The sequence below is a fragment of the Hippoglossus stenolepis genome, chromosome 14 (assembly GCF_022539355.2).
Source record: "Hippoglossus stenolepis isolate QCI-W04-F060 chromosome 14, HSTE1.2, whole genome shotgun sequence".
Lineage (NCBI taxonomy): Eukaryota > Metazoa > Chordata > Actinopteri > Pleuronectiformes > Pleuronectidae > Hippoglossus > Hippoglossus stenolepis.
Genome location: NC_061496.1, coordinates 17510297 through 17538274, shown reverse-complemented (window position 1 = coordinate 17538274; position 27978 = coordinate 17510297). Strand labels below are relative to the sequence as shown.

The 27978-nt window shown below is 43.7% G+C and overlaps 1 protein-coding gene across 3 annotated transcripts in view; it reads right to left on the bottom strand.

Annotated features, from left to right (window-relative positions):
- The window catches only part of ssbp4 (single stranded DNA binding protein 4), an 89790-nt gene that overhangs the window by 48662 nt on the left and 13150 nt on the right, over nt 1-27978 (bottom strand). For all 3 annotated transcript variants that reach the window (XM_047342802.1, XM_047342804.1, XM_047342803.1), the window contains exons 3-4: nt 26128-26189; nt 15896-15980 (exon numbers count right to left, since the gene is read on the bottom strand). In XM_047342802.1, the coding sequence (XP_047198758.1) occupies nt 15896-15980; nt 26128-26189 (147 nt within the window). The remainder of the gene's footprint in view (nt 1-15895; nt 15981-26127; nt 26190-27978) is intronic.

The window sequence follows — 27978 nt, the reverse complement described above, 5'->3', positions numbered from 1 at the left end:
CAGAGGAAAATTCGATCATTTTTATTAACGTTTTTAATCAGAATTTTCTAACTGCATCCAAATGTTGTTGAGGTTCCTTCTACAAAAAATGTTGAGAAGAGCCCGACTGATCTGGCTGATATAATCATGATACAAGCCTTTAACAGATATTTCAGTATCAGCATTTATGTTTGCTGATATGTAGCAATATGAAAAGTTTTACTTTACAAAATAAAGAATGATGTTAATATTCATGTGAATTTTCTTAATTCAAGTGCGATATATACTTGGTTGTATGAGTGTTTTCGTTCTATCTGTACTTATTTCATAAGGCTTTCATAACGGCATCTTAGGCTTCATTGCCATTTTTTTCTTTTTTAAATATATATCAGCTGATCTATCAAAAATCTGTTGGGCTCTATCTGCTGACCACTGGCGTTCACTTAAACACTCTCAACACGGTCTTATATTTCTGTCACAGTTCAGAAATGTTTCTAATGATACAAAGTGAAGAGGAAACTTTGATTACTCAGGTCACTTCTAGAGACATTACATAGACTTCCATTCATTTCCTGGAGCCTAACCCTAACCATAACCACTCTAACCGAAACCCTGAGTCTAACCCTTAACCTAACCCTAACCTTAACCACAGGCCGCAAAATCAGCTTTTGGCCCAATTAAGGGCACAGATTTTGCCGTCTCTCACACACACACAAACGCACACGTGGACACCCACTGCTGTGTCTGTGTCCCACGAGAAGTGATTGATGATTTCAGGAAGGTGCTCTTGGGCACAGGAAGTCCAGTCTGGGTCAGACTCCTACACATCCAGGCGTGGGCACCATCTGCATGCACTCACAAGTCACACACACTCACTTAAAAGTCCAGCAGCCCCCACACACAAGCGCACACAAACACAGGAACACACTCCTATACTTATTTCGACATGTGATACTGTTCCTCTCACGCTGTTTACTATAAAATGCCTTTCCTCTGCCGTCAGACAGCAGCAGTGCGAGCGAGCGAGGGTGGGGTCGCACAGAGTCAAGGTGAGCGTAGCAAGTCGAACATGCGTGCGCAGCCTCTACAGTTTGAGGCTCTGCGTGCCGTCGTGGGCCAGCATGGGGCTGCTTTTGACAGCAGCTATTACAACAAATAATTGAACAGCAAATGAAGACAAATGATATGATTGCAGCGCGTGTCCCAGCAGTCAATCCGCTATCTAGGTGGTTCCCATTCAGAGCCATTGATCAGCTTTACAACCTAAGTAGCTGGCCAGGAAACTAAATGGTGGCGATCAATACTATTTAACAGATTATTGACTGCTGACTGGTTGCCTGAGATCAAAATAGAGAGGGGGTGAAGAAATAAGCAAATAGAGGGATGGAATGAAAACACATGAAATTGGAATCGGTTCCTTTGCTTCAGTGATGATAAATGGGAAAGAAAACACTGAGACAGCAGAGAGCGGGGATAAGGAGAGGTGTGTGTGTGTGTGTGTGTGTGTGTGTGTGTGTGTGTGTGTGTGTGTGCGCCTGAATGTGCCTGATCATGTGCATTTAATGAAGAAAGCAAGCAAGAAAGACAGAAAAAGCAAATAACACGGAAATAAAGAAAGCTCAGTTTGTGTACAGATAGTGTTGTCTGAAGGCTCTCACTTGTTTCAGGCTGTATCTCTGTGTATCTACGTGTTCACGCCTCTTCCTCACACACACCTGAAAACTCTGCACATTAGTGTTGCTTTAGCAAAAAAAAAAAATAAAAAATCAGCTCAACTAGGAAGAGCCTCACCAGAATCAGCGGTTGCTTTCTGCTCCTCTCTTTGTTCCTTCAATCCTTGATGGAGCTTTCAAGTGGCGCGCAAGTTGGCACATAACAACAGCCACTTGCACCGCAATTACGTCCTTTTGACTATGTGCTCCTTCACGTGCGTTTCGACTGTGTGTGTCTGTGCGATCCACGAAGAAGACTTCGAGCTTTGTGACTGGTTTGGGGTGTCCACCTGATTGTTGTGCGAGTTCTTTAGTTAATGAAAAATAAAAAATCGGAGCCCAAAGGTAAAAACAGCAGCCGCTTGGGGGCAACGGCCAATATTTTGGGGTGTTCTGGTGTAGACAGTTGATATTTGGGCCAAGACGTCTTCTGTTCTCCCTACACTGTTTCTTCTTTCTTCAGTGCGACTGGTTTCTTTTAGTTTTATCCACATAAAACCCATCTTGTAGGTGTTTTTTCTGCAGATAAATTAAAAAGCCGATAGCCAATGCATGGCCTGACACGATGGCTGTTTACCTGTGGGCAACCAAAGCCTTCTCAAACGTGATTGGTCAAACTAGAAACAGAAACCAGTAGCCTACAGATTCTGCATATTCACATGTGGAATCTGTGTATTGAAATTGACAAAAATGAGAATCAGGAACAAAGTGCAGTTGGTTTCTCCACAGACAGACAGACAGACTTTGGTCCAAGTAGACAGGCAATGTCATTAATTGACACACATATAGATAAACATTTATGTGTGTGTGAATAAATGTGTGTGTGAGGATTGCGTTGGGGTTTGGGATGTGTTTAACAACCTTCAGCAGTCCCAAACCACTGTAGTGTTTAATACACACAGCAGCGTGTTACCATGGCGACTGGGCCCAGCTATGGGGTTTGACTCATGAGGCTGCATGTTTACGTTTATGTGTGTTATATTCGTGTGTGTGTGTGTGTGTTGTGCGCACTTGAACATACACCAGTTGCATGTGGATTTTGTTGAGCCTCCGAATCGGTTGAGCTTTTTGATTGTTTTGCCAGATCTTTGTCTGCATTTCCTGAAATTTACTCTGAAACAAAATAGTGTTTGTGCTCTGAAATGGCAAAAAGTGGCCAAGCTTCAGTGAATCACAGTGTGCAAATGTGAGTCTGTATCCTTAAATATGGCTGTAGTAGAATGTGCCAGTGTGTGCGTGTGTCTCCCTGCTTCCGTCTGTGTGTGTGTGTGTGTGTGTGTGTGTGTGTGTGTGTGTACACTCCCCTTGCCTTTTCTCAGTTCAGCAGAACCTCATTAATTCAGCAGGAATGGAAATCATTTCTGCACGGAGTGCACAGGAGACAGAAAGAGATGGAGAGGAAGACGTGTGGAGGGGGGGTGGTGGGGAAGGGAGGGGGCACAATGAATACTCAAATTTCTTCATTTTTCTTTACTGAAAATCATTCCATTTAAGAAAAATAATAATATTCTGGATAAATAGCACAATGAATTTACGATATTACCCACAAAGGGAATACATACTGTGTATATGTACAGTATATCTAATCATAATTGTATTACAGTGCGATTCAGTCATTGGGTTGACAACTCTTGGGAAATAACACATGTCTAATCTCAGCTTTGATTTATTGAGATTGAAATCTCATAAGGTTAAAACATAATGTTCTTAGACGCAAACAAGCACACTGAACAAACAACCAAATATAGTAAACGTCCAGATGGATACATTAATAAAAAGGTAATCTTCCTTATGTAGCAGCAGATCAGAGCAAAACCTCCTCCATCCCTCCCTCTGTCCCTTCTCTCCCCTCCTCCTGCCATCCCTCCATCCCACAGCCCGCCACCGCACAATATGGAGCAGACGGTAATCTGGCCATGCACTGAGGAGATTACAGCATCCAGCAGAACAATCCAGCCCAGAAGAGAACAACTCAGTCCAGAACTGAGAGGAAGAAACTCAAACCATCACCCAACCCCTGCCAACTAAGCAGGGGTCTATCTAACCAAACTGAACTGGTCCGACCGTTCAGAAGAGACCTCTCTCTCTCTTCCCTCTCTCACCCTCGCAGAGTGACGGCTGGTCGCACACACTCCTTCAGTGAAAGCTGACCTTTTCAGAGTGCAGCGCAGTGTAGTGGATCTCTCTATTCCAAATGTCACTTTTACAAGAAAAGATCTGATGTAATAAAACCAGATCAAGCGGCGCAGACAGGACACATAACAGGAGTCACACAGGAACTGTATGTGAGCATGTGCACAAACACTGTGTGACGTTTAGTTCTTTCCTGTTGGATGCACACGTGGACATACAGTCAACCTTAAATAGGCCCAAACATCCAGTCAGTGATGAACCGGATTTCCCTATTTATACACTGAACTTAATCATAAGAGATATAAATACTCTATCTGAAGGCTTACAACCAGACAGCGGACTTGAGGTTGGAAGTTCACACGTTACAATTGTTACCGAGTACACGATGTGGATTTTGGGGATTTTCCGCTCCTCTCAGAAGAATTAACCGTAAGCGGCAGCGGGGGCAGCCTCTGACCCGGCGCTGACCTTAAGTGTTGGTTAATAGCCGCGTTGCAGCTCGCTCAGGGGAAAAACATCAAACAGTCACATACGCACGAGCACACACAGATATTCTGATACATAAACACAACTATTTATAGCTCTATTGTCTAATACACAAAAGATAAACTCTGCCTGTGACCCTGGCCAAGAGAGAGGCATGAACAGTGATGTGAACACAAACTATTCACAGTCTGTTTCAACAACAAACTCCTTGTTAATACACCATCTATCTTCTATTACAGAGAATTCATTCTATGAAGACAATAACTGTCTTTATACTGTAGATGAATGCATCCATTTTTTATGAAGTTTTTAGTAAAACACACTGTTCCACAACAACGGCCATTGTCTTGAGCAGCTTCTTGATAACACAGGTTCAAACACAAATCCTCTCCATAGGAATCACAGTGTTCCTGGCCACTGGCTGCTCAGGTGTACAGAGCACTAGCTCTTCTACTTAGAGTTTTAGAGTTAGCAACCGGTTTAAAGCCACAACGCTTATCGTTCATTTGTATGTCAGTGAAAGACGTGTTAAGAAGTGCAGCATCAGTTATTAACTTATTACTCCTTCCTAATAGTCAATAGTCAGCAGTTTTTAGAGATCTTCAGAGGAATGATATTAATGACTGACCTCATTAGACGCATTCTTGATTAGGTGTAACCTGCACTAGTAGGAGAACAAGCTTAAATCTCGTTACGGCTAACAGTAGTCCGAATATAATGATGTGAGTTTTCTTCATCCATGAGTGGAAAATATAAGAGGGTGGATGGCAAAAGGAACCAAGTGAGCAGGACAAGCACATGGATCAGGAGCCTTGAGAGAAATCCCAGTAAAACGGAGAAAGCGTCAGAGGAAGATGCTGATTTTAATTGGGTTCGTTCTTTTCCAGAACTTGAGACGATTAAAACATGTTGATTTGAAACATTGGATTTCGACTGGGAGGCAACGATAGAAACATTTACACGTTCATTTATTGGCCCTCAGGTGATCGGCAGTGTTTCTTCTTAGCAAAGTAATTTAAGTAAAAAAAGGTTTACACTGAGGGAGGGCACTTTGAGCAGGTTTTAAGGTTTTACGGTAACTCTTGCAGAGGTTTACAAAGGAATTAGCAAAAAGTGATTTTGATTGTTTTGAAATCTGCTTTGTTGGCGTGAAGTTTTGGTTTGATACATGTATATTGATGAGCCTGACACAATGCACGCCCACCTACACCTGCACCGAATGAACATCATGCCATATTCAAGAAGACTTGAATCAAGCGATTAAGAACATAAACTCCTTGGGAAAATGTTCACAAATTTTCTCGTAGATTTCTATAGAAACTGACTTTGTTTTGCCACCTGTGGAGTCGCCCTCTGCAGGAAACAGGTTTCAGGCATTTCAAATTTCTTTAATTTTCAGACCCTAAGTGTACCTCCATTTTTAAATACAGTCTATGCTATCTCCCCGGCAGGCATTAAGGCGTAATGGTGTATCTTTTACACACAACAGCCTTGAGCAGGCTGTGAGAAAGGCGACTTATGAAGGTGCAAAGGTAGATAAGGTCGGCAGGTTGAAATCACTGCACTAAACTAGGTAACTGATGGAGTGATGGAGGGCAAAGAAGAGATGAAGAGATGATGCAGGAGGAGTAAGACCAAACAAACTGAAGGTAGAGCCCATTGTTGAATTTAGAAGCTGGGTAAATACTGAGAGAGAGGGACGGCCTGATCAAGGTGCTGTAATGAAAGGGGAGGACGTTGTGAAGGTGTAATGTTGGAGAGAGAGGAGAGCTGAAGGAGCCAGGTGTGGCAGCAGTCACAGAGGTAATCAGTGAGCCAATGGGGAGTCATTCCACTCAGAGCGAGCGGGCTGCCAAAGTACCTGGAATAAAAATAATCATTACACTGCATTAAAGTCACTGTCTGTAAATATACCCTGGGCAGCAGTAAAGCACGCTCATTGTGGCCCCCGCCATCAGGACACCTTAACGCACCCACATGTGAATATGTAAATACACACACATGCACATCATATAACATTTTGAAAGATGTGTGTCCATCTCTTCATACAAATGATGTGAAAATAATTGACTCCCCTGCTGATTCTGTGTGTTCATCCTGTCATTGCAAACACAAGAAACAAACTGTTCTCCAAATATAACTCAACCAGCTCAAAGCACATTCATTATCCCCCCCCCCTATAACTTAAAGTGTTATTTTAGCAACAGAAACCCCAGCAGAGGCTTGAATTGGATCTCTCTCACACATTTATTCTGCCTCTCAGTATTGCTGCCTTTGGAAAACGGGGATTAGGTCTGCATTTAGGAGAATTTAAATTGCAAATAAGTCTTTGTAATTGTTTTAGTCCTTAATCCTAGCAGGGAGGGCTTCAGTGTAATGCAAAGTTGAGACCGGCGAACATCTCAGGCATTCATCTGAGGAAAGACCGTGTTTGTTTCACCACTCGCTTCAATGGGACTTAATAAGCGTGGTGTCCGATCAGCAGCACACAAGCGCACGCAGACATGTACCTGTGCGTGCACACATAAACACGAGCAATCGCACTCTCATGCACACACGCTTCCACCCATGGGCTCAATGGTAGCGTGGCCAGTTTATTTTGGTGGAGAGTTTGGGTGCCCAGCTGGTACTTGAGACTGGTGGACTGGCAGAGCTGTACCGCAGACAGCACACACACACACGCTGTGCCAGGAACACTGTGCCAGGCTGAAACGTCTGCCAGCTACAAGCCTAACCAGTGCCACAAAGAGAAGCAGGGGCGAATTAGAGAGGGCAGGACAGCGCGCGTGTGTGTGTGTGTGTGAGAGAGAGAAGGAGAAAGATTATTAGAGTGGACAAAAACATCTGGGAAAAAAGGAAAAGGCAGGAGTGACTTACAGAAAAAGGATTGTTATGGAGGATGAAACTGCAAAAGGTGAAAAGCAGCTCCACACTAAGCGAAGTGAAAGTAAAGTTACCACACAAAATGTATTTGTCTTTATTATCTTTTTATCTGATTTGAACAAACTATTCCTAAAACTGATAATCTCTATTTTTGATATGATTAGTTGTATTGTATTTAAATACAAGCATAAAACAAACATCCTCTAGCCCTGTACAGTACGTGACGATACGATACAGTAAGGTAAGGTAAGATATGATACGGTATCGTACGATACAAGATACTTTATCAATCCCTCAAAGGGGAAACTGAATGTCACCTTACACAAGACACACAAGAGTCAAGAGAAATTCATACATGTCTCAAGGCCATGTAAGTGATAGCGACAAGGAAACAATCTAAATGGTTTGTTGGTGTATAAATATGTTATATAGAGAGAAGAGTTGAGGAGCCTTCAGTTATGACTGTGCATTCAAAGCAATGAGTGATGGTTTAGACTCTTGCATAAAGGAACAGCTGCAGACACAACTCAGGATCAAACATATACAGATGTGTGGGGGGGTTTTTTGTGACTTAAATATCAAATATTTTGAATCTCATTTAATCAATAATTACACAGTGTCACACACTTTTACACAAAGTTCCCCTGCTGACAGTTAATGTCCACGTGTGGACCTACACAACAGCGAGCAATCAAGCTTGACTTAAAAATCTAACTTTTCTCGTGTAACATCCACCACAGCTCCAGTGTGAGTTGATCTAATTTACGGACTTGGGCGAAGAAGTAGGAAATGGCTCCTCAGCTGCCTGATTTAACCAACGGGAGTGTATGTTTAAAGATAGGTTTCACTCCCTGGGACCCGCCTGACAATCCCTGTAACCATCGTCACAGTTTTAGACCTAATGAGGAGCGGCAGTAATGGAGTGCTGCTCCGAGCCCGGCTCTGGGAGGACAGAGCAGGGAGCACCACAGCTGGAAAAGGAGATGAGCAGCGTCGCTTCACTTTGAAGGGAAAAAAACTTACAGCGTGAAACAGTGAAATACTCACTAAAGTGCTACTTCAAAAGTGTTAACCTTTACCAGGCTGCTCTGCCCTCACCACCTGAACGTGGGACACGGAGTTAGGAAAACACCAAGTCAGCACAGGTTGCCAGAGGAAAGTTCCATTCAAGTAAACGCAAACACAGCAGAAGGATCATAATTGCAGTAATTTATGCTGTGTTGTGCAGGACAGGGTCTTTTTTACACAATAGATAAATGGATAAGTGGATGTGGTTTGGGAGTCACTGGGGAACTTCAAAGATGGTGAGAGAGAGAGAGAGAGAGAGAGAGAGAGAGAGAGAGAGAGAGAGAGAGAGAGAGAGAGAGAGAGAGAGTGTGTGTGTGTGTGTGTGTGTGTGTGTGTGTGTGTGTGTGTGTGTGTGTGTGTGTGTGCCCAGTCAGGAGACATGAGCTTGGCAGGAGAAAGACCACAGACAACAGACATAAACACCTCTGGCATGGAAGGTCGCCCTCGAACTTCTAACCCCCGACAAATTGCTCACTTCAATCCTCCACAGTAAACCAGTTACAGTTGAGGCAAACAAGTGATGAAGGTTGTTTTTGTTTAGTTTTTCTAATTATTGAACCATAATTTCCTGAAAATGGCTAAGCTGAAATAAAATTGCCAGCTTTCTCACAGTTTTCGCCGAGGGAGACGAACAAATGCCCCAAGGAGATGCCACTATTTCCCAGAATGTAGTATTCATTTAAGGCATTGGTTTAAATGTTATGGATGATGATGTTGCAAAGGAGAGGGCATTCATGGGTAACTGGGTTAGGGAAATTAAATGGGACTGGGTTGGAAATCTGCATGCAAAGAGGGAAAGTGAACGCTGCAGGGTTTGACTTCTGCAATAACTTTGCACTGGCGAATTTGTGGCATTTTCCCTGCTCCGGCTAGCAGGACGCAAACGCAGAGCGAGAACCAAAACTAAGATAAACTATGAAAAGCGCAGACTTCAAAAAAAGTCCCCAGTGTCTTCAGACACCTCTTTCTTCCTGCACACCGACACATCTCCCTCCCTCCCTCCTTCCTTAACTCCCTCTTGCTTGCCGTCTCCCCCACTTTCCTTCTTCCCGCTGTCACTCGTCTTTCTGACTCTGTCCCCGGTTTGTTGTCTCCATCTGTCCGTCTCCATGTCTGTCTCTGTCAGACACAGATCCAGGAGCCCGTGCTCCACATGAGATCAAATGCTAAAACCACAGCACAGTTTAAGCTTGCCCAGAATGAACCTGTGAGGAGAGGAATCATAAACAATATTTGATCCTCCTGCTTCTGTCACTTCCAGACCTCCAGTCTCACACACACACACACACACAGCTTGAGGGCAGCACTTTCAGGCTTTGTTGCTTCCCTCAGATACAGGAAAGGTATACACAGACAGAGGAGCCTACTGGCCTTTTTCATTTAGACGGCAACAACGGTAAACAAACGGCACACAAAGACAGCGTCCTCTCGCTCGACGCCCATCTGCCTGCAGTCTGCACTCCACACGCTGTTTGATATTAAAAGACGACACGGGTGCAAACGGAGGTGGTGGTGGGAGGGAGGGAGGACAGAAAGATGGGAAGACAGATAGAGACGGACAGAAATGGAGACGCTAAATGTTTAGGCACATGTGTGTGTGTGTGTAGGCTACGTTTATTGAAAGAGGCCAGAAAAATCTGTATGAAGAAGATATCGCCGTGCCAACGCCAACTCCATTCCCCAGCTCTCGCTCTCTCTTTCACTCTCTCTCTCTTTCACTCTCTCTTTCTCACCTCATCCCTCCATCCATACCTACTCTGCCTATTTTATGGATGTTATTATTATTCCTGCATGTCGTCATGTCGCCCCCGCTTTTCTCCTTCCCCCGAGCAAGAAAGCGGGCACCGCTGGCACCCAGCCAGATTACCCAATCAATCTCCTCTAGAGAGAGGGGGAGGGAGGGAGGGAGGCAAAGAGGGGGGGGGGAGTAAGAGCGTGGAACGGAGGGGAGGAAAGGAAAGAAAGAGCGGCAGGGGGAGTGGAGTGAGGGGGGTTGTTGGTGGTGAAAAAGACCTGAGAGGAATTGAAGCAGGAGAAACTGTGCAGGATGAGTAAATTCAGTCTTTGCAAAAAAAAAATTGAAAAAGGACAGAGACAAAGACGGTCGTGAGAGGGAAGGAAGGGTTCCGGCAGACGTGTGGCCTTAAATTAGACGAGTGAGCACCTGGTATGGCGACGCAGAGAGTTGTAGAGAATGGAAAACATAGAGGAAATCACACACGAGGGTCCAGACAAAGGCTCGGCCATCAGTGGTTGTTTACAGAGCGCGGCTCCTCCCCTCGTGCCACCTGTTACTGTGGTCCAAACGAACAAATGTTTAACCCTCTCAAAGAATCCCCGGGCAACAGCCAACAGTGCACCTCCGTCCATCTACGGTCTGTGCACTGCACGCTGGGAACACATCAGATTAAAGCTGCAACACTTATTTTTCATTATATATTTAAGTGGGTTAATAGATTCACAGCTCAAACAATTAGACCAAAATTTAATTAGCATCTGTTTTGATAATCGATTAATTATTTGAGTCATTTATCAGGCAAAGGTGACAAACGTTTGCTTGTTGCAGCTTCTCAAATGCGAGGATGACAGTAAATTAATATAATTTGGTTTTGGACTAACAAGACATTTTTAGATTTGCTATACTGGTCTTAGGGAAACTGTGATGGGTAAATTGCACTAAATTATTGAGAATCATTAGTTCCCATTTAAGACACTAATGCAAAGAATGTTTCAATTCACAAAAACATCCATTTGGTTTTTCTCTTTGTTAACGTGCTATTTTTGGATAAGGTGCGACTTTCTATAGAAAATGTCAGATGCCCATGTTTGACTCCTCCATCTCAGCCACCGCCGTGACAGTTGTCATCAGTGAGCCGAGAGCTGAGGGGAGTCAGTGAAGCACTGCGATGAATGACGCACTTGTGGCACTAAATCTGTGACACTCCGCAGGCAGTGAACCCGGGTTGGCATGAAACGCAGATGTTCAGGGTTGCGACCTCTGACTGGGGCGAAGCAAAATGTCTGCGACAACAAGGCCGGAGTGTATCACTTCCTGAAAGACTGTTTGTCTGTGATTGCAAGGGTGATTGTGTGTGTGTGTGTGTGTGTGTGTGTGTGTGTGTGTGTGTGTGTGTGTGTGTGTGTGTGTGTGTGTGTGTGTGTGTTTGAGAGAGAGAGAGAAAGAGAGAGAGAGAAGGAGACACAGAGAAAACAGTCTCATTCTTATATCTCCTTAAATTTAAAGAATGCGTTTGTGTGTGTTTGTGTGTGTTTGTGTGTGTGTGTGTGCAATATGTATTCTTTCTTCCTCCCAAAGCTCAAGTCTCTTAATCATTCATATTGAGATAATAAAGATGTGCCGTGCTCTTCAAATCAAACACGTTCCCTCAACAAAGTGCTCTTTTGAGGAACATCCACATTCCCGCAGACAAGACGACTATGAGATGTGCAGATCTCTTTTAGGGAATAAACATGATTAAACGGCAATGTGAAGAGGAAGGACAGAAACACAACTCAGACAATTAAGACGACAAGAAAGGCAACTTAAATTACTTTACAGAGGTACAAGACTTCAGGCTGTTCCGTCTCTTTATGATACAGTATCATCTCTCTGAGAGGGAGCCGCTCATTTGCATACAAGTGTGGGTGTGTGATATGCACACAAATGTGTCGGCATGTGCGAGTTTTTTTTTATGCCTGGCTATGATAGCAGATTCACCATCCAGGGGTGAAGCCAACCAGCAATCCAGCCAGTCAGAGACCTCCAGTTCTGGGAGTGCGGCCAGGGCTCCAATCCCACCACATTCCCCTGGATTAGCTGTCAACCAGTCCCCAGATCTGAGGATTAGCACATTATATTCCATTATCTTCCCCAAACTGGAGAGTCCACAAAGTCTACATCATCGCTCTCAAACAGGGCCAGTAGGACAGGGCTGAGTAAGAGCTGCCTTCAATCTGGGCCAAATTGAGCCAAACTGAGCCAAGCCAAACCAAATCTGTAACTAAGACTCGACTCCGGCTCAATGTTGCCTAGCAACCTAATTAGTTCCAGGAAACAAATAAGCAAACTGTTTTTCTTTCAAATTAATTTTACAGCAGTTATCCACAATAAACTGACGGCATAGATACTAGAGAAAAAATATAAATTATGTAAAAAATTAAATAAAGTCTAAACGAAAGAATCCTGGTTTATCTTTCGTAGATTCCTCTTTCGCTATTCCTGCTGAGCAGCACGCAAAGCGGAGTGTGTGTGACTCCTGGGAGCCGTGTTGTTTTTCACTCTGTGATCCGGGGAGACTCGGGGGAATGAGGGAGCCGTTATCAGCTAGGGGCCGTGATAGAGACTTGATCGGGCCGTCGGTCTGCGGGGACCGAGGAGCCACAGTTAATCAGAGACAGACAGACCCCTCATCCCCCGGGGAATCACACGCTTTGACCCTGACACTCTCTCTCCTTCTACTGTCGCACAAACACACACACACACACACACACACACACACACACACACACACACACACACACACACACACACACACACACACACACACACACACACACACACACACACTCACACACAGTAACAGTCGCCACAGCACATGTGCTCACTCACACCTAGTCCTGCATTTTACCTCGTCTTAGTCCCGGCCACACCCTCTGTGCACGCACACACATTGCGGTATTGACTCTGGTTTTGGGTTGAATCTGAAGTTCCAACATTTATAATCACCAACAGACCAAATCAAAGAAAGAACATTTTATACTATTCCTTATAGTGTAGCCAAACACTGTTTAGAAAGACTTCATTTTAAAGTCTAGTGGAAATCCCAAATTTTCCAAAAAGAGAGCATACGAGTTTGAGTTGTATAAAAATGATGCACCAGACAACTGAAATATCTGAAGTGTTTGATTTGAATATTTGACTCAGTGTAAGAACTCAAAAAGCGTCAATAAAGAATGAAAAGAAAGGGATTTTTTAAATCTTAAAACAATATAAAGGGAGTCAAAAGTGAAAGTCTTCTTCAGATTTCTTTCCTGATGCGTCAACAACAAATCCGCCCTCGTCTGACAGCTCGCTCTCTGAACTGGTGCCAGCTCAAAGCCAGGTCAAACCACACTTTCTGAATCATTGGCCCAGAACAAAGTCATGTGTTTGTCTGTTAAAAAAAAAAAAAACACCTCGTAGCCTTCCATTACTCCCACACTTCAAATATCGCACTGCAATTGGAGTTCATTTCATTAACACCCCATTAGAATTAGTGCTCCCGACTGATTTACGTCGCCACAGGCTGAAACATATGGACTTTTAAAACACGTCTTTAACAGTGGCAAGAGTTTGCAGCTTGAAAAACCCTCCCACAGCCTTACATTGACCAGACCTGTCAGAGCGGAGCTGTTAAAGAGCTGACACGCAGGTATCCAGCTGGCCTACCTCTGGAGAAAGGTGTAGGAAATTATATGGCATTTAGATTAATTAGACACAGTTGTCAGATTTAATTAACTACTAGGTTTAATTAACCATGTAATTAATCTTATGGTTGTCCAACATACTCACACACACAGAGGGAGGTACGGAACGGAGACACACACATCAACACGTGCCCACACACACACACACATGTGCGTAGTACATGCACAACAAATGTAATCTGTACGGCTGACAAGTGCTCACACTTTTGCTGTCAAACCTCATAAGAGGGTTCAACTGAATGGGCGAGTGGCTACGGGCTAAAAGAGCCTGAATGAAATGATGGAATGGTAAGAATAGCAACTTTAATCTATTTCAGCTTTCACTTCTGCCCAGGTGGAACCATCATCTAGTAGCTGGAGCGGCCTGTCCAGTCAACTTCCTGTCCCAGTAACCTTTCTTTAAAAGGTACTGCAGTGCTAGGTAGATTCGAAACCTACCTTTGGAATGGGCTATTTGCTCGGACTGTGGCGATGCTGGTTGCAGCTTTGTTTCTGGAACTGTAAAAGTGACCTGCAGTAATTGAGGCGCAGCGAGTAAAGACCTGCTGCTGGACTCAGTCCACAGAACCCTGCAGCTGCACCCCCACTGCTGCACAAAGAGCTGTCCACCTGTTTAATTCAAGGTTCAGTGAAGCTCGACTTAGCATGCAGAACCCCGGGAATCAGCTGTCATTGCCTTTGTCATGATCGACTTACATGGATGGTCCATCCGCCGTTGCTACAGATTACATCCACATTACCATGTTTTCATTTGAAATCATAACGACTCTACCGATACGTCTGAAGAAGTTTGTAAACAGTTATATGGACACTCACAACCGCTTGCTGATTGCGTCTTTTAGGTCACAACTTAGCCTTTGCTGATTGGTCAGGCTCGTTTCACATGACCCCCTCCCGAAAGAAAACAACCAGCATTAGCCTCGGCTACATGTGTAGAACCCAACATGGATAATCTAATACAAGTGTTATTACTCTGTTGTCTTTGCTAACTGCTGCAGTTAAATTCTGTATTTTACAGTGATGCTGCAGGACTGAGTTAATAGAAGAATCAAACAATGTAATACATACACAGTATTTAACATAGTAAAGGATATAAATCAATTCTAAAACATATTAAGGTAAGGTCTGCGAGGGTCATGTTCACATCAATATGGTCATTTGCAATAATGAAAGCCAACAAAGACTCTATTCTCACAGCCAGCCATCAGCCAGCTCTGGTGCGTGTGTGTGTGTGTGTGTGTGTGTGTGTGTGTGTGTGTGTGTGTGTGTGTGTGTGTGTGTGTGTGTGTGTGTGTGTGTGTGTGTGTGTGTGTGTGTGTGTGTGTGTGTGTAGTAGGTTACTGATCGACTACTTCAGCCCTTCAGAAGATGAGAGGGTCAAGGGGTCTGCAGACTATTACCTTTCATCACCCCGTCCAGCCCCTGCAGCCACAACCAGCAAAGCTTGCCCAGCTCCAAAAGTGTCCTGTGTGTGTGTGTGTGTGTGTTTGTATGCGTTGTGTGCGAATGTGTGTGTGTTAATGTGCTCATGTTATCAGCCAGCTGCTTTATGTGCTTTGACCTTTACAGAAACAGTGAGTGGACCAATAAATAGCCAGGCAGCACCGCGACCTTTCACCCCACACTGACAATTTGGCTGAGGGGTCAGGGGGTCGGCGTTTGAGGAAGTGCGGCCGGCAGCTGAGTCGAGGGAAGCAACCAAGATGGATTGTGTGAAACGAGGAAGAATGGCATGAAGAGCTCTGTCAGACGTTAAAAGTTTAAACATGGAAGTCAATGGGCTTCGCCATAAAATATAGAACTGGTGGTCATAGATGCTGCATTTTTAAAAGCAGGCTATTTCAGATGTTTACCTCAGAGACTGTCCCACCTCAACCAGAGGCTGCAGCAGCAGACACGCAGACAGTAAGAAACATGTCAAAACAAGAACCAGCAGCATTATCACAGTCAGAAACGTCCCACACACTCTTGGTGTGCTCGCATACGCTCGTAACCACGTGTGAAAGCGTGTGTGTGTGTGTGTGTGTGTGTGTGTGTGTGTGTGTGTGTGTGTGTGTGTGTGTGTGTGTGTGTGTGTGTGTGTGTGTGTGTGTGTGTGTGTGTGTGTGTGTGTGTGTGTGTATTTGCGTCCCTCGCACACAACCCGAGGGTTGGTTAAGTTCACTCACATAGTCATGGAAAGCCTTGGCCTCGCTGGAATGTTCGCATGTCTCCCTCCGGTCCGGGGCAGCGCAGTACAGATCCCAGAATACACTGTGCACACAGGACGACAGAGCGACATTGGTTAGACACTTTGCTGCAAGATCCAAACACACATCACCTGGTTCTTGTGTTTCTGTTGTGGACAAGGTTGCAAATATCTGATGGAGATAAGTTTGTGTTGAGTGCTCTGAGTGCCTGTGTGAAATGATGAACAAATCTGCACAGTCAGCTGAAGCAGGTTGTGTTTGGAATGTTTCAGTAGTGATATGAAAATGGTAGAAATAAAAGAAATCAGTCTTTTTATATACAGTATATTTCGAGGTAATAAAAACACGTATTTTTGTTCCTTTAACAAACCTTAAACAACATTTATAAGAATTTCTCATTGTTCACGTGAAGAGCTTTTGTGAATGATGATGATAAGAATCATTGAGGGACCAAACTGAAGTGAATAATGACACACTAAGAGACTCGTGTCAGTTTCATTCTTAAGTTTTATTTATCAAGTCCAAGTACAAATGTGACAGCTGAGGTTAATGGCATCTTAACATAAGCAGCAGCACAACCACTTTATTTGACTTTATAAGTTTGGAAAAGTCTGTTGAGAGCAAAACAGAAGTTTGATGTACAAATGTAATAAATGTCTTCAACGTAAGACCATGCATGAAGCTTCTTTACTTCATAAAACACACAAATTAGCAAAATTATTATATAAATTGGGAATTATCTGATCTAAAAACACAAAAACAAGGCCTGCAACACATAATTTGTAGTCCCAAGCTGGGACTCAAACCTGGAACCTTTTGCTATGAGGCAACACTGCTAACCACTGTCAACCATGCTGCCTCCAAAACACTAAGATTACATCATTAAATTGCTTGTTTTGTCCATAAACCCCTCAGTATTTCATAAGACATCAAAAAGCAGGAACCACTGATTTTTTAAAACTATTTTAAAAATGTAAGGTCATACCATCATTGTATTATATTTTATTTTGAATTTTTTGTTTTGCACAATGTATTACTCCTTTTTTTGTAAATAAATCTCTGTTTTTTGCTTGACAATTGTGCTTTCTGATTTAAAATTTATTTTAATTTCTTTTGATGATCTGTAAAGCACCTTGAAACTACGTGATGTAGTTAATAAATAAAACTGCCTTGCCTTTACCTTTTCAGCTTGAAATACACAAGGAAACACTCTTAACTTACTGTTTTTAACACATTTCCACAAAGTAGTGAGATTTTTTTTAAAAGCAGTGTAAAACCCAGAAGCTCCTCCAGTCACATTAAGTGCAGACTCCACTGTACAGCCCAGCCTGAAGCCTGGAGCTCAGGAAGGAGCTGTCCCCAAATGTTCCTCTCAGCCGGCCCCGCTGACCTGCAGGTTATTGACCAATCAGCTGTGATTATGTTACTTACTGCCCAATCAGCCATACTCATATTGGTTAATTAGACCAATCCCCCACTCCTCCAGGGCAGCAGGGGCCACTAGGTCCCACTCCAAACAGGCCCTTAATTACTGCACTGAAATTAAGTACCTGGTAAGCCAGTCCACATTAAGGACTTCTCCTTCTTCGAGATTATTGATTTCATGGGCAGCATACAAAAAAAAAAGCAAACTGCTGAATTCATGAGACGAAATTCTTGCTGCCATTTAAAGGTGCAAATAAACTGGTACATGCATTCTTTGTGCTGATGTTGGGAGCAGCCGTGATACTTGATATGACAGTCTGCGAAATGGAGCAGAAAATATTAGCTGATTGCCCAGAACTGTCAGAGAATGGCTCAGTAGCCCCCTTGTCAAATGTCGGTCATTTCCCCTTCACAATTAAATGTTTGATTTCACGGTTTAATGTTATTATCCCCTAAATACGGTTATTATAAAACACTGGTGATCGCTGATGTACACTCTCCCTTTTTGGGCATCAAGGAAACAAGAGTGCGACAATAAATGTGAAAATAAAAAGAACAATAAATTACAACCCAGCAGCTCACAGCGCCAACCTCTCAAAGCACATGAGCTCAAATAGAAATGTGTTATTAAAGTATTTAAAGATTAAAAGACAGAGTTGGTGCCCCGAGGCCTCGACGGGAGCCCTGGGGTCCCCTCTAGACAAGGAGGGCAAAGATGGCGCAGAAAACATATGGCGTGTGTGTGTGTTTTGTGCTGCCCTTCTGTCACTTGACAATAAAGCCTGTGTACATTATCATATCTATCGGATGGTACTAAAGAGATTGCCGCTCCGTCAGAGGAGCGGCGACGGCGAGAAGGCGCAACCATCGCAAATCCAATCAGCTCTCAGGGAAATGAAACGGGACGCAGGTTACAGTTTGTTACGAAAACACACAACCAGGTGTGGGAACAGGGGGGGGAGCAAGGTGATCTAACATCTCCTGGCCCCATACGTCTGAAATATATTGCGATTTGAACAGCTGACCTGCGTCTGAGCCGCGGAGGGAAATCTCATTCTGTGTCTCTCTGCATAATCGGAGGCAGCATCGCAGGTGGGCGGGACTAAAGACTTTCATTATTCTGATATTATTTTAGGTGGATGACATAGGATGCATGTTTCTGCATGGAGTTAGAGTGTGACGAAAGGGAAATGAAACAGGCCGTCAGGTGTCAACAGGTGACTCATTCAAGAGCAAAATGTAATTCTATAATATTAATTAATCACAGACCCTTGAGTGATCCAATCACAAGATCAGGTCTGAGCGCTCTCAAATGCTTTCTGAACGCACCCTCAGATCCGATCACTCCAACCACATTCAGGGGTGGTCCGGGACACATGTGGCCACATTCTTTTCTCTGTTTAAACCCATGTTATGTTGGCCGAGAAGTCACACACAAGAGTATTAATGGAAAACACAAATGCAAGAGCAACAATACAACTACAAGCGCCACAACACAACCGCAGAAGCCAAGGCACAACTACAAAAGTCAAACAGCGGAAACACAATCACAACAGAAGTGTGCGACCACGGATGTTGACAATGAAACAAGAAGAGTTACTCACTGCTGTCAAATGAGCAGTTTGTCAAAACCCTGACAAGCCAGTCGCTGCTTAAAATGTGATGTTTGTCTATTTGAGGTTTTACGGTAAACATGCTTGGAGCACCCAAAAAGGAAGAACGCACCTGTACCGCAACACCTGAAATAGACAAGCATCAAATTGTAATACTTGTCTTTGCTTGTCATTTTCGTTTTTGTTTTGTTTCTGTTGTGCGGCTTTTGCATTCGTGTTTTCTATTAATTCTCTTGTGTGAATCGTCTCAGCTGCCGTACAAATGCGTCCTTGGCCGCCTACTCAGCTGATGTTCTCTGACCCGCTACAGTTCCACTATGAATTAAATGTGTTTTTACGCTTCTCAGTGACAATACTTGATTTGTTTGTGCTCACCGCTACAATATCAACACGGAGCGCCACATGATGATTTTCAAACGAGTACAATCTTTCTTCAGAGTAGATCTGGGTGCGGCTCATTGATTCATTCAGCCCCTCCTGTCTCTGCAAGCTTCCTTTATCTCTCGCTCACACTTACAAAACAGACACAATGTCATTGGATATAAATGTTAAACCGGGTAAAAACATAATTTGGTCTTCGTGGACAGAAATGGTGGCCCTGTTTATTTGCATATAGAGCAGGCAAGTGATATCCAATCACAATAGGTCACAGGACACACATTCAGGAAACATTTTAATTCCAGGTATGAACAGACTAATTAAACACTCGTGATTAGATGTCTCAGGATGGACATTAACACCACGTTTGAATAGGGACACAGATTTTCAAACTAAATTTTCAGGGTCCGGATGAAGTCAGGGGGGAAATTATCTGTTCTACTGTAACATCTCATGTGTTGTTCGTCAAAATCTGGATGTGACCATTGTTAGCGCAGGTCTGACAGTCCCACCCACTTTAAGAGGGAAAGCCTGTGACAGAGTTGTTGTCGCTTCCTTTTCAGATTAATCTTCAGAAAAGATCTGGGAAGTCAACAAACGCGGTTAATTAGCAGCAGCAATCTGCGGGAAATCTTGTTCTCTGCACACAGTAAATTTTCTATCCAATTATCTAATCGTTTCCATCTAATCTCCTCATCATGGGAAGCTCTTTATGGTATTATGTGGAGTAACTGGTGGTATTTGAGCCACACAACTCCATAAAGAGGGAAACTTTTAACTGCTCTTACTTTGAGTGGTCACAGGAGGGATTTAAATCTCAGCTCAGAGTCGTGCAAAGTATTTTTTTTTATCCACTCAAATGAGAAAAAAGGCTAAAAGAAACACGAGCTTGCACTGTCAGAACACACACACACACACACACACACACACACGCAATCACACACACACAAACACGCACTTTGTATCCAGAACAGAAGAGGGAAGGATTAGCGTCCAGCCGTCCAGAAGAAGACAATTACTAAATTTAAATGTCATCATGATAATTATTTGCAATTAACTGTGGTTTGACAAAGCCAGTGGTTACAATGTGCTTTTCCATTATAATAAGGAGAGTAAACAAAGGGACGGAAAAGACAGGCTGCTGATGGCAGGTCTACAAGATAATCCTGCGCGTGTGTCTGGTCGTACATCTAACCAGCCTGTAAGTCGGTCAGAAGAGAGAAGAAATAGAAATTAAGACAGATATGGAGACGAATGTAGATAAGGAGGGGGCTCGCAGAGCATCAGTGAAAGAACCAGAGTCCGAAAAATAAAGTTACCGAGAGGCCCACCGTGCCGTCTTCCCCCGTCTTATCAGAACAGACTCTTCTTAATGGGACAAAATGCTGCAATCACAGAGCGGAGGCGGAGAAGCACAACCCTTCCAGTTGTCTTTATTACCTTGACTCAAGTAGCAGCTATTCTCCTGGTAGCAGCAGTGCGTTCAGCGAGCAGGAGGAGACAACAACATCACTGTGCCATGTAAATCAGGAACACTCCCTTTGGACTGTGGCTAATAAATACAGCAACTGTCATTGCAAGAAGATGAACGGCTTAACAAACAAAAAAAGGAAGTTGTACCGTGTGTATAATACAGGTGGAGTGTACTCCTGCTCTGAGGTACACTGCACATGAGAGACTTTCTGGACAGCCAGAAAGTGGGAGAGGAAAATTAATTCCAGCGTAGGCAGTGCTGGCATCTTGAGTTAACGTGTGTTGTTTCTGCAAAGAAACCTGCACCATCTTCTCTGGGCTCATGACTGACTACAAACCCTGCCGCATCCCAGAGGTGACATAAAGGTGCAACACAGCAGCTGACTTTCATTCAGGGTGTCCACTCCCTCAATCAATGTGACAAGAGGGCTTGTGGTCGACCAAGTAAAAATCTCTCGTTGAACTCTGCGTGTTGAATTCTGTGTTTGCAAACTAACCCATTAATCACATCAACAGCTCTAAGTTGAAAAGATTCTTATCTGAAACTACACAGCCAAGACTGGCGATTTAAACGAGTCTGATTCATTCTAAACTCAACCACTTACAGTTGTTTGGTGTCTGCCATTTCAGAAAGTACCTGATGTCTGCATTAGGATATTGGTGTACACCTAAAGACTGAGAGTTTTTTCACACATAAAAGTCCAATGATCATTCTTTGTGAACATTTCATCCAGTAAGTTGGGGTTTCACATTGCAAATTAGGGAGCGAACTAAAACATTTAAAGGGATAGTTCACCCAAAAATTTAAATTCAATCATTATCTACTCACCACTATGAGGATGGATGGGGTGGGTGAAGTGTTTGAGTCAACAAAACACTTTTTGAGTTTCAGGGGTAAACAGTGTTGCAGCCAAATCCAATACAATTGAAGTAACTGGGGACTGATTCTTCAAACGTAAAAAAACAACAGAAAAAAACATAAAATGCCTCCATACTGCTCCTGTGGTGTCTTCCAAGTGTCCGTAAGCACGACATGCAAATAACAAATTTACACCATGTTTTCAGCCTAAATGTCCACTGTTACTCTCCTTCAGAGACGTGTTCATTCGCGCGCACATATCGCACAAGCTCTCGCCGCTATGCACTATGCTGAAACTCCAAAAGTGTTTTGTGGACTCAAACACTTCACCCACCCCTCCATCGGCATAGCGGTGAGTGGATAATGAGTGAATTTTCATTTTTGGGTGAACTATCCTATACATCCTATCATCATCACATACATTCGCTGTGTCGACCTATACTTGACATTGGTTGGTTTGGGCACCTGACATCAATGTGTCATCATTTCAGCTGTTGTATCAGCATTAGCACATTTTTTTAAAATAATAACATTATAAATGGAGAAAATTAATGAACTAGTTCATTTTGATAACTTCGTTGCCAATGTATTATCATTATTGCATTACCACCATCACAACCTTCAGTACTCAACACAAGTACGAATGGGCCAAAGGAACGCACTCATTGTTTGAACATTATATCATCTGAAATGAAGATCAGTGTTTCCTGCATTCGTTCGAAATCCGAACTATCCAACACTGTTAAATGAACTGAACCATGGTTCTAAACTTTGGTCCGTTGGTCCAGACAATGGTTTGGAGGAACCTTTCACACCTGTTAATTTGGTTCAGACTCGAATTTTGAAAGCACTAATCCAAGATACCATGTCCACTGCAAGCCTTGAAGTCACACCAGAGAATAAGTCTAAATGAACCATTTAAATTTTTTATGCATGTGTATTAAGTACATTTGTATACATTTTCGTTAACAACAGAAACCAGGTACAGTCAGTGTATCGCTCTTTTTGAATCAGCAGAACGGACTGTATTTGTATTAATGTTGGATTATATTTATAGTCAATGTTGTTGACACTGTCCTCCCTCTCACCAAGTGGGAAATATCGTCTCTGTCAGAAATCCCCAACGTCTCCGACTCTGATTTACAATTAGGAGGCAGATGTGAATGGTTTTTCCAACTCGGCCGCTCGTATTTATGATCTGAATGATATGACGTGAAGAAAGAAGGAAAATTAGACGAGGAGAAGAGAAGGAGAAGGAGAAGGGTGGAGAAGAGTCTGATGCCTGTGTTTACAAAGAGCAGTCCAGACATTTAGGAGCGGAGGGTGGTTGCACTCTCACTGTTTTCTTTCCCCCTCACAAACAAGAATTTCAGCCAGAGGCTATCACACAGAGGAGGATCCCTCCACATACTGTTGTTGTGCTGAGGTTTTCATGTGCGCGTTAATGTTTTCCCGTGATGGGGGTGGGGGTGCTGAGGATTCATCGGCCATCCAGTGAAAACTGGTTAAGGCAATCGATTTTTGGGATAAGGAGACAACTAGCAGCAGCCAATAGAGAGGGAGCTAATGACACAATCAACACCTGCAGTCCTCGCTGAGCCTTTTCTTTATCCCTCCACCCATAACAACAGATGTGGATGAGTGACCCCCACCGCCAGCCTGCCTCCCCCTCCCCCTCTTACAGCCACGGTCTTGTTCTGGAGACCCCCTCCACCACCTACCAACGGCGTCCTACAGGAAGCAGCCGCAGAGGCAGAGACAGGAGGGGAGAAGAAAAACCCCAAGTGAGGTGCTGAGGAGGGGTGGTGGGGCTGGGGTGGGGGGGCGTGGAGGGGTCGGGGTCTTACATTTAGGCTGTTTAACACAAAAGAAAGCTGGAATGCAAAGAGTTAATCCGTTCGGGGGTCTCTCTCTTCCGCAAACAAAGGGACAGGCCTCCAGACAAAGGTTGAGGGAGGGGGGGAGCGAAAAAGGGTGAGGGACGAGGGAGGTTGGTGGCTTTCCTACCATCTGGAGCTTTTGTTTTGGGGGAGGCTGGAGGTTGAAAGGGGGGCGGTGGGGGTGGGTTGCTGGGTGGCATAGGGGTGGACAGAGGACCGCTCCTCCCAGCCGACCCCCAGACCCCACTCCCCCCCAGTGAGTCTTCCCGTCCACGTGCTGCGTGGGCCCAGACAGACGCCCCTCAGCTAGGTCATACTACACTGGAGCCCTGCCCTGCTCAGTCTGGCTAATCATCAGCCTGCTCTCCAACTGACACACACACACACACACACACACACACACACACACACACACACACACACACACACACACACACACACACACACACACACACACACACACACACACACACACACACACACACACACACACACACACACACACAAGGTCATCTCCCACTCTCTGCTGAAATACTGTACATCAATACAGTCAGAAGTCACACTACGAGCGAGAATGGTTTCCCTTTCAATTTCAAACTCTCTCTCTCTCTCTCTCTGTCACACACACACACAAACACACTCCCCGAGGTTTTGGGCAGGAGACGAGAGCAGACGTACACGCCGCTGTATGTTTGTGTATGTCATTCTGTCAGTATTACTGGTAGCTGTCCAATTGAGAGCTGTCAGGTTGAAAGAAGCCAGGCTCTTAAAGGACCATTATGAACTGTGTCAACAGGCTGCACAATTACAACACATGCTGAGGCCACAGAGGATGAATGAGCGAAGCCGCATGTCCGGGTTTATTACACAGGGCCAGCCAGGGGGTTTTGCGGATGAGGGGGATAGCATGAATGACAAACAAAGCGGGCCCTGTCAAACCTCTTATCCCGGCTCTCGTTGCCTCTCATGCTTTTGCCTTGCTAAGGATTCAGCGTCTCAGCCTCCCTGTCTGCCTGCCTGTTTGTCTCTTTGTCTCCATCCTTCCCAGCTGCCCAGCTTTCTCCTTCTCGCCTTTCTGCTCCCCTCTCTTTGACTTCCAGTTGGATTTTTTCTAGTTCTTGGCCTGACAACAAGAAAAAACGGGGGAATCCTACATTTGGGTGTTCCCCTTCCCTCTTATTCACACATGGAGAAAAACAGTGTATGTATCAGGCAATAAGCCCACTGACGTCATTCTTCCAGCAGGATAGAAAATACTGCTTTGTATTTGTGTCTAGCATTAACAGATCTGATTTGAATGTCGATGCTGAAGGGAAAGACGGAAAACCCACATCAGAGTTTGGTTCTGTTCAAAGGAGCATCAGGTTTAAAAGAGAGTCCCAAAAACTTTACAGTGGTGCAGATGTTTCAAGCTGCAATTAAGTTACATTAAAAACCTCAGAGCTGCAATTTACATCAAAACTGCCGCTCCTTATCATCACAATTCAGTCGCACATGAAACACACATCTTTAGATTCAATGTGACTTACACTTTGAGAGAGTCACTATCTCTGATGTCCATCGCAAATATTAATCCCCATAAATCCTCTTAGAAATCATAGAGAAGAGACGCTACGTATTTCTCCAGATATTGGTTGAGAGTCTTTACGTTTTAACTGAGGTTTTCTTCAGTACAACCATGGGCACAGGGCAAAGAAGAATTGGTAATTAGTCATTCAGAATGCTTTAAATGGTGCCAATTTACAAATACAGACAAACTCCCCGGCTTCATCCAGACTACTACATTTTAATTTAAGAATGCACTGTGGCAGGACAGAACAACTGCTGTTTTGGAGCAGTGAAGAAGAATGGATTTCTGGCAACAGAAAATTGCAGTTTCATCAAGGTGTAACTAAAAAACTTAAAAAGAAGTCTGCAGATGCCCGACTTGGTATTTTTGGCAGAATCTGAGGCTTTTCCAAAGCTGGTATAAGTATTGGAAAATCTCCTTTTTCAGGTGTTGGTATAGACGGGGATAATTACTGATGTGCACTTAACACTTCTGTGGACAGAGTTTATTTTTGGTTTTAAAAAGCCATTTTAAAACAGAAAACACATTAGTTTGAATGTAGCCTCTGTATATTCTCTGGACAATGGCCTGACAGTGGCATTTGCGTTCACACCCACAGCTCCTCTGGGCACTGTCTCAACAAGTTCAGATTTGCAGTGCATGTGTTGAGATTTAAAACTTTTTAAAACCTCAATGACGGTCCCTGATTTTGACTTTGACTGGACAGTGCACACATCAATGTGAGATTTTCTTTACTGTTTAAATAACAGAGCAAAAGGAAGTTAGCTCACTTGTCAATCAGAGGGAGGCCAGGAGTACAGCACTTAAACACGTGTGAGATGATACACTTAGCATTCCCTGCAATTATTGTGCCTCTCCACCCCTTCACATTCTTTCAGACCATCAAGAGTACTTCTCCAGTATGAATGTGAGCTGTTGAAAAAACATGCATGTGCGTGTGTGTGTGTGTGTGTGTGTGTGTGTGTGTGGTCATGTAAAGGAAAAAGAGAGAGAGAGGATCAATGTATACATACCACCACCATGAATGTAAAAATCCTGGTGGTTCCCCAAGTGTGATGTTCTTCTCCCATCGGATCTGTAAGAAAAGAAGCGGGATGGAGGGAGAAGGGGTTGAGGGCAGAAGACGGAGGAAGGAAATGAAAAATTAAGACACCGCAGCATGTTTTATGCATAATGTAATCATTTTGCTCAACCGTCCCCCCAACTTTAGACAGACAGAGCAATAGTCAGACAGAGAAATAGGCCGTCGGGCAGCGCGGTGCAGTGAAGTGCAGAGCCAAGTTTGTGGATAAGACAGTGTGACTGTCTTGAAGCAGCAGCCCTCTCCATCGCCCTCACAAACCAGCAGAGCTCCTGCCTGTATCTGGACACTGAGATAAGATCCAGTGAGAGATAGCAGACCTGCTGCCTGCTTCACACACTACTACTAACGTGACTCGACACACACACAGACACACACACACGAAACACAGTACACAGTACACACAGATTCAGTGCAGTCAGTCTGAGAGATGATTCACCAGTCTGCTGAGGACAGCATGAGAGCAGCAAGATTTCTCTATTTCTAAATATATATATAGAAAAAGAGATCCAGGCCTCAGATTTCTATTAAAGTGTCTATTCTATAGATTTCCCCAGTGCAGTTTAAAGTGATGTGATGTGCCGTATGTGGGTGTAGGCCTGTTGATTTAATGCTGCTAAAGAGCTGAGTGCTGCACTGTGCAGGAGAGCATGGAGTGGCAGTCCTCTTGGGGACAGAAGTGTGGGGTGTCTATACTATAAAAGTATGTGTGTGTTTGAATTAGTTTTAGGTAAGGGTTTGGCATTTAGTTTTAATGGTTAAGGTATTGCATTATGCCAATGAGGGTCCTCACTAAGACAGATGTACAAACATGTAAACATTCTGATGCTGAGAGAGCTGAATGCACTGCAGCTGTTGAAAACATCTTCAACCCGTTAATAACATTCGTTGGATTAAGAAACAAACAAACTGCAAATACAGAAAACAGGCTCACCAATACAGAGCCGGAGTAAATCATATGAAAGAATGGAACTATGCTGCAACTGTTTATTATCGGTTTAAAAAATATATTATATATGTTCAACGTGATCTTGGCTATCCTCTCCTGTTAACTGTGAGATGTTTCCGCCTGATTTAGTGTACCCTACTGTTGTGTTTTGACATGTGTGTTTTATTTATTGTCAGTTTAAAATGTTTGTCTTAATGGCCCATACAGTATGTGATGTAAAATTGGTACAGATGTTTACTTTATTTTCTTGTATGAGATCATCATGTCTATATTAGTTTGTCGTCCCAACCCACGGATATGACCTATAGGAGAATACCAGGAGCGAAAAGGATGTTCAAAGGTTTGGCTGAAAAGTGTGTAAGCATCCCATCGTTTTTGTCATCACCGACCACAACTCCACTTTACCTCCTGTCAGTTACTATGGGGCTAATTTACTAGAGGTTGCCTTGTAATAAAACATAACTATGGGTCGTAATAAGCTGCTTGCACAGAGGTTTGTTTTTTACAGGACGGTCTAAGTAAAATGTACGGAGCACTCTTGGTCACTGCAGTGAGAAGAAAGGAGCGGAAAAATGAGGAGGAAAACAAGGAGCCCCTGAGCAGAGAGGACGTATAAGAGGAGGATGTACAGAGAGGGAACTGAGGGAAAAAGAGGTGATGATCAAAGCAGAAAAAAAATCAAAGCGAGAGGAGGGCGATCAGGTCTTGTGTAATTCACGAGAAGCCGCACAACAATGAGCTGATGTAGATGAGTTTAATGAATCTGTCCGTTTGCAAACTTTCTTCAAATACTCATGAGGAATCCCCTCGACACTCTAAAGCCTACAGCTAGAG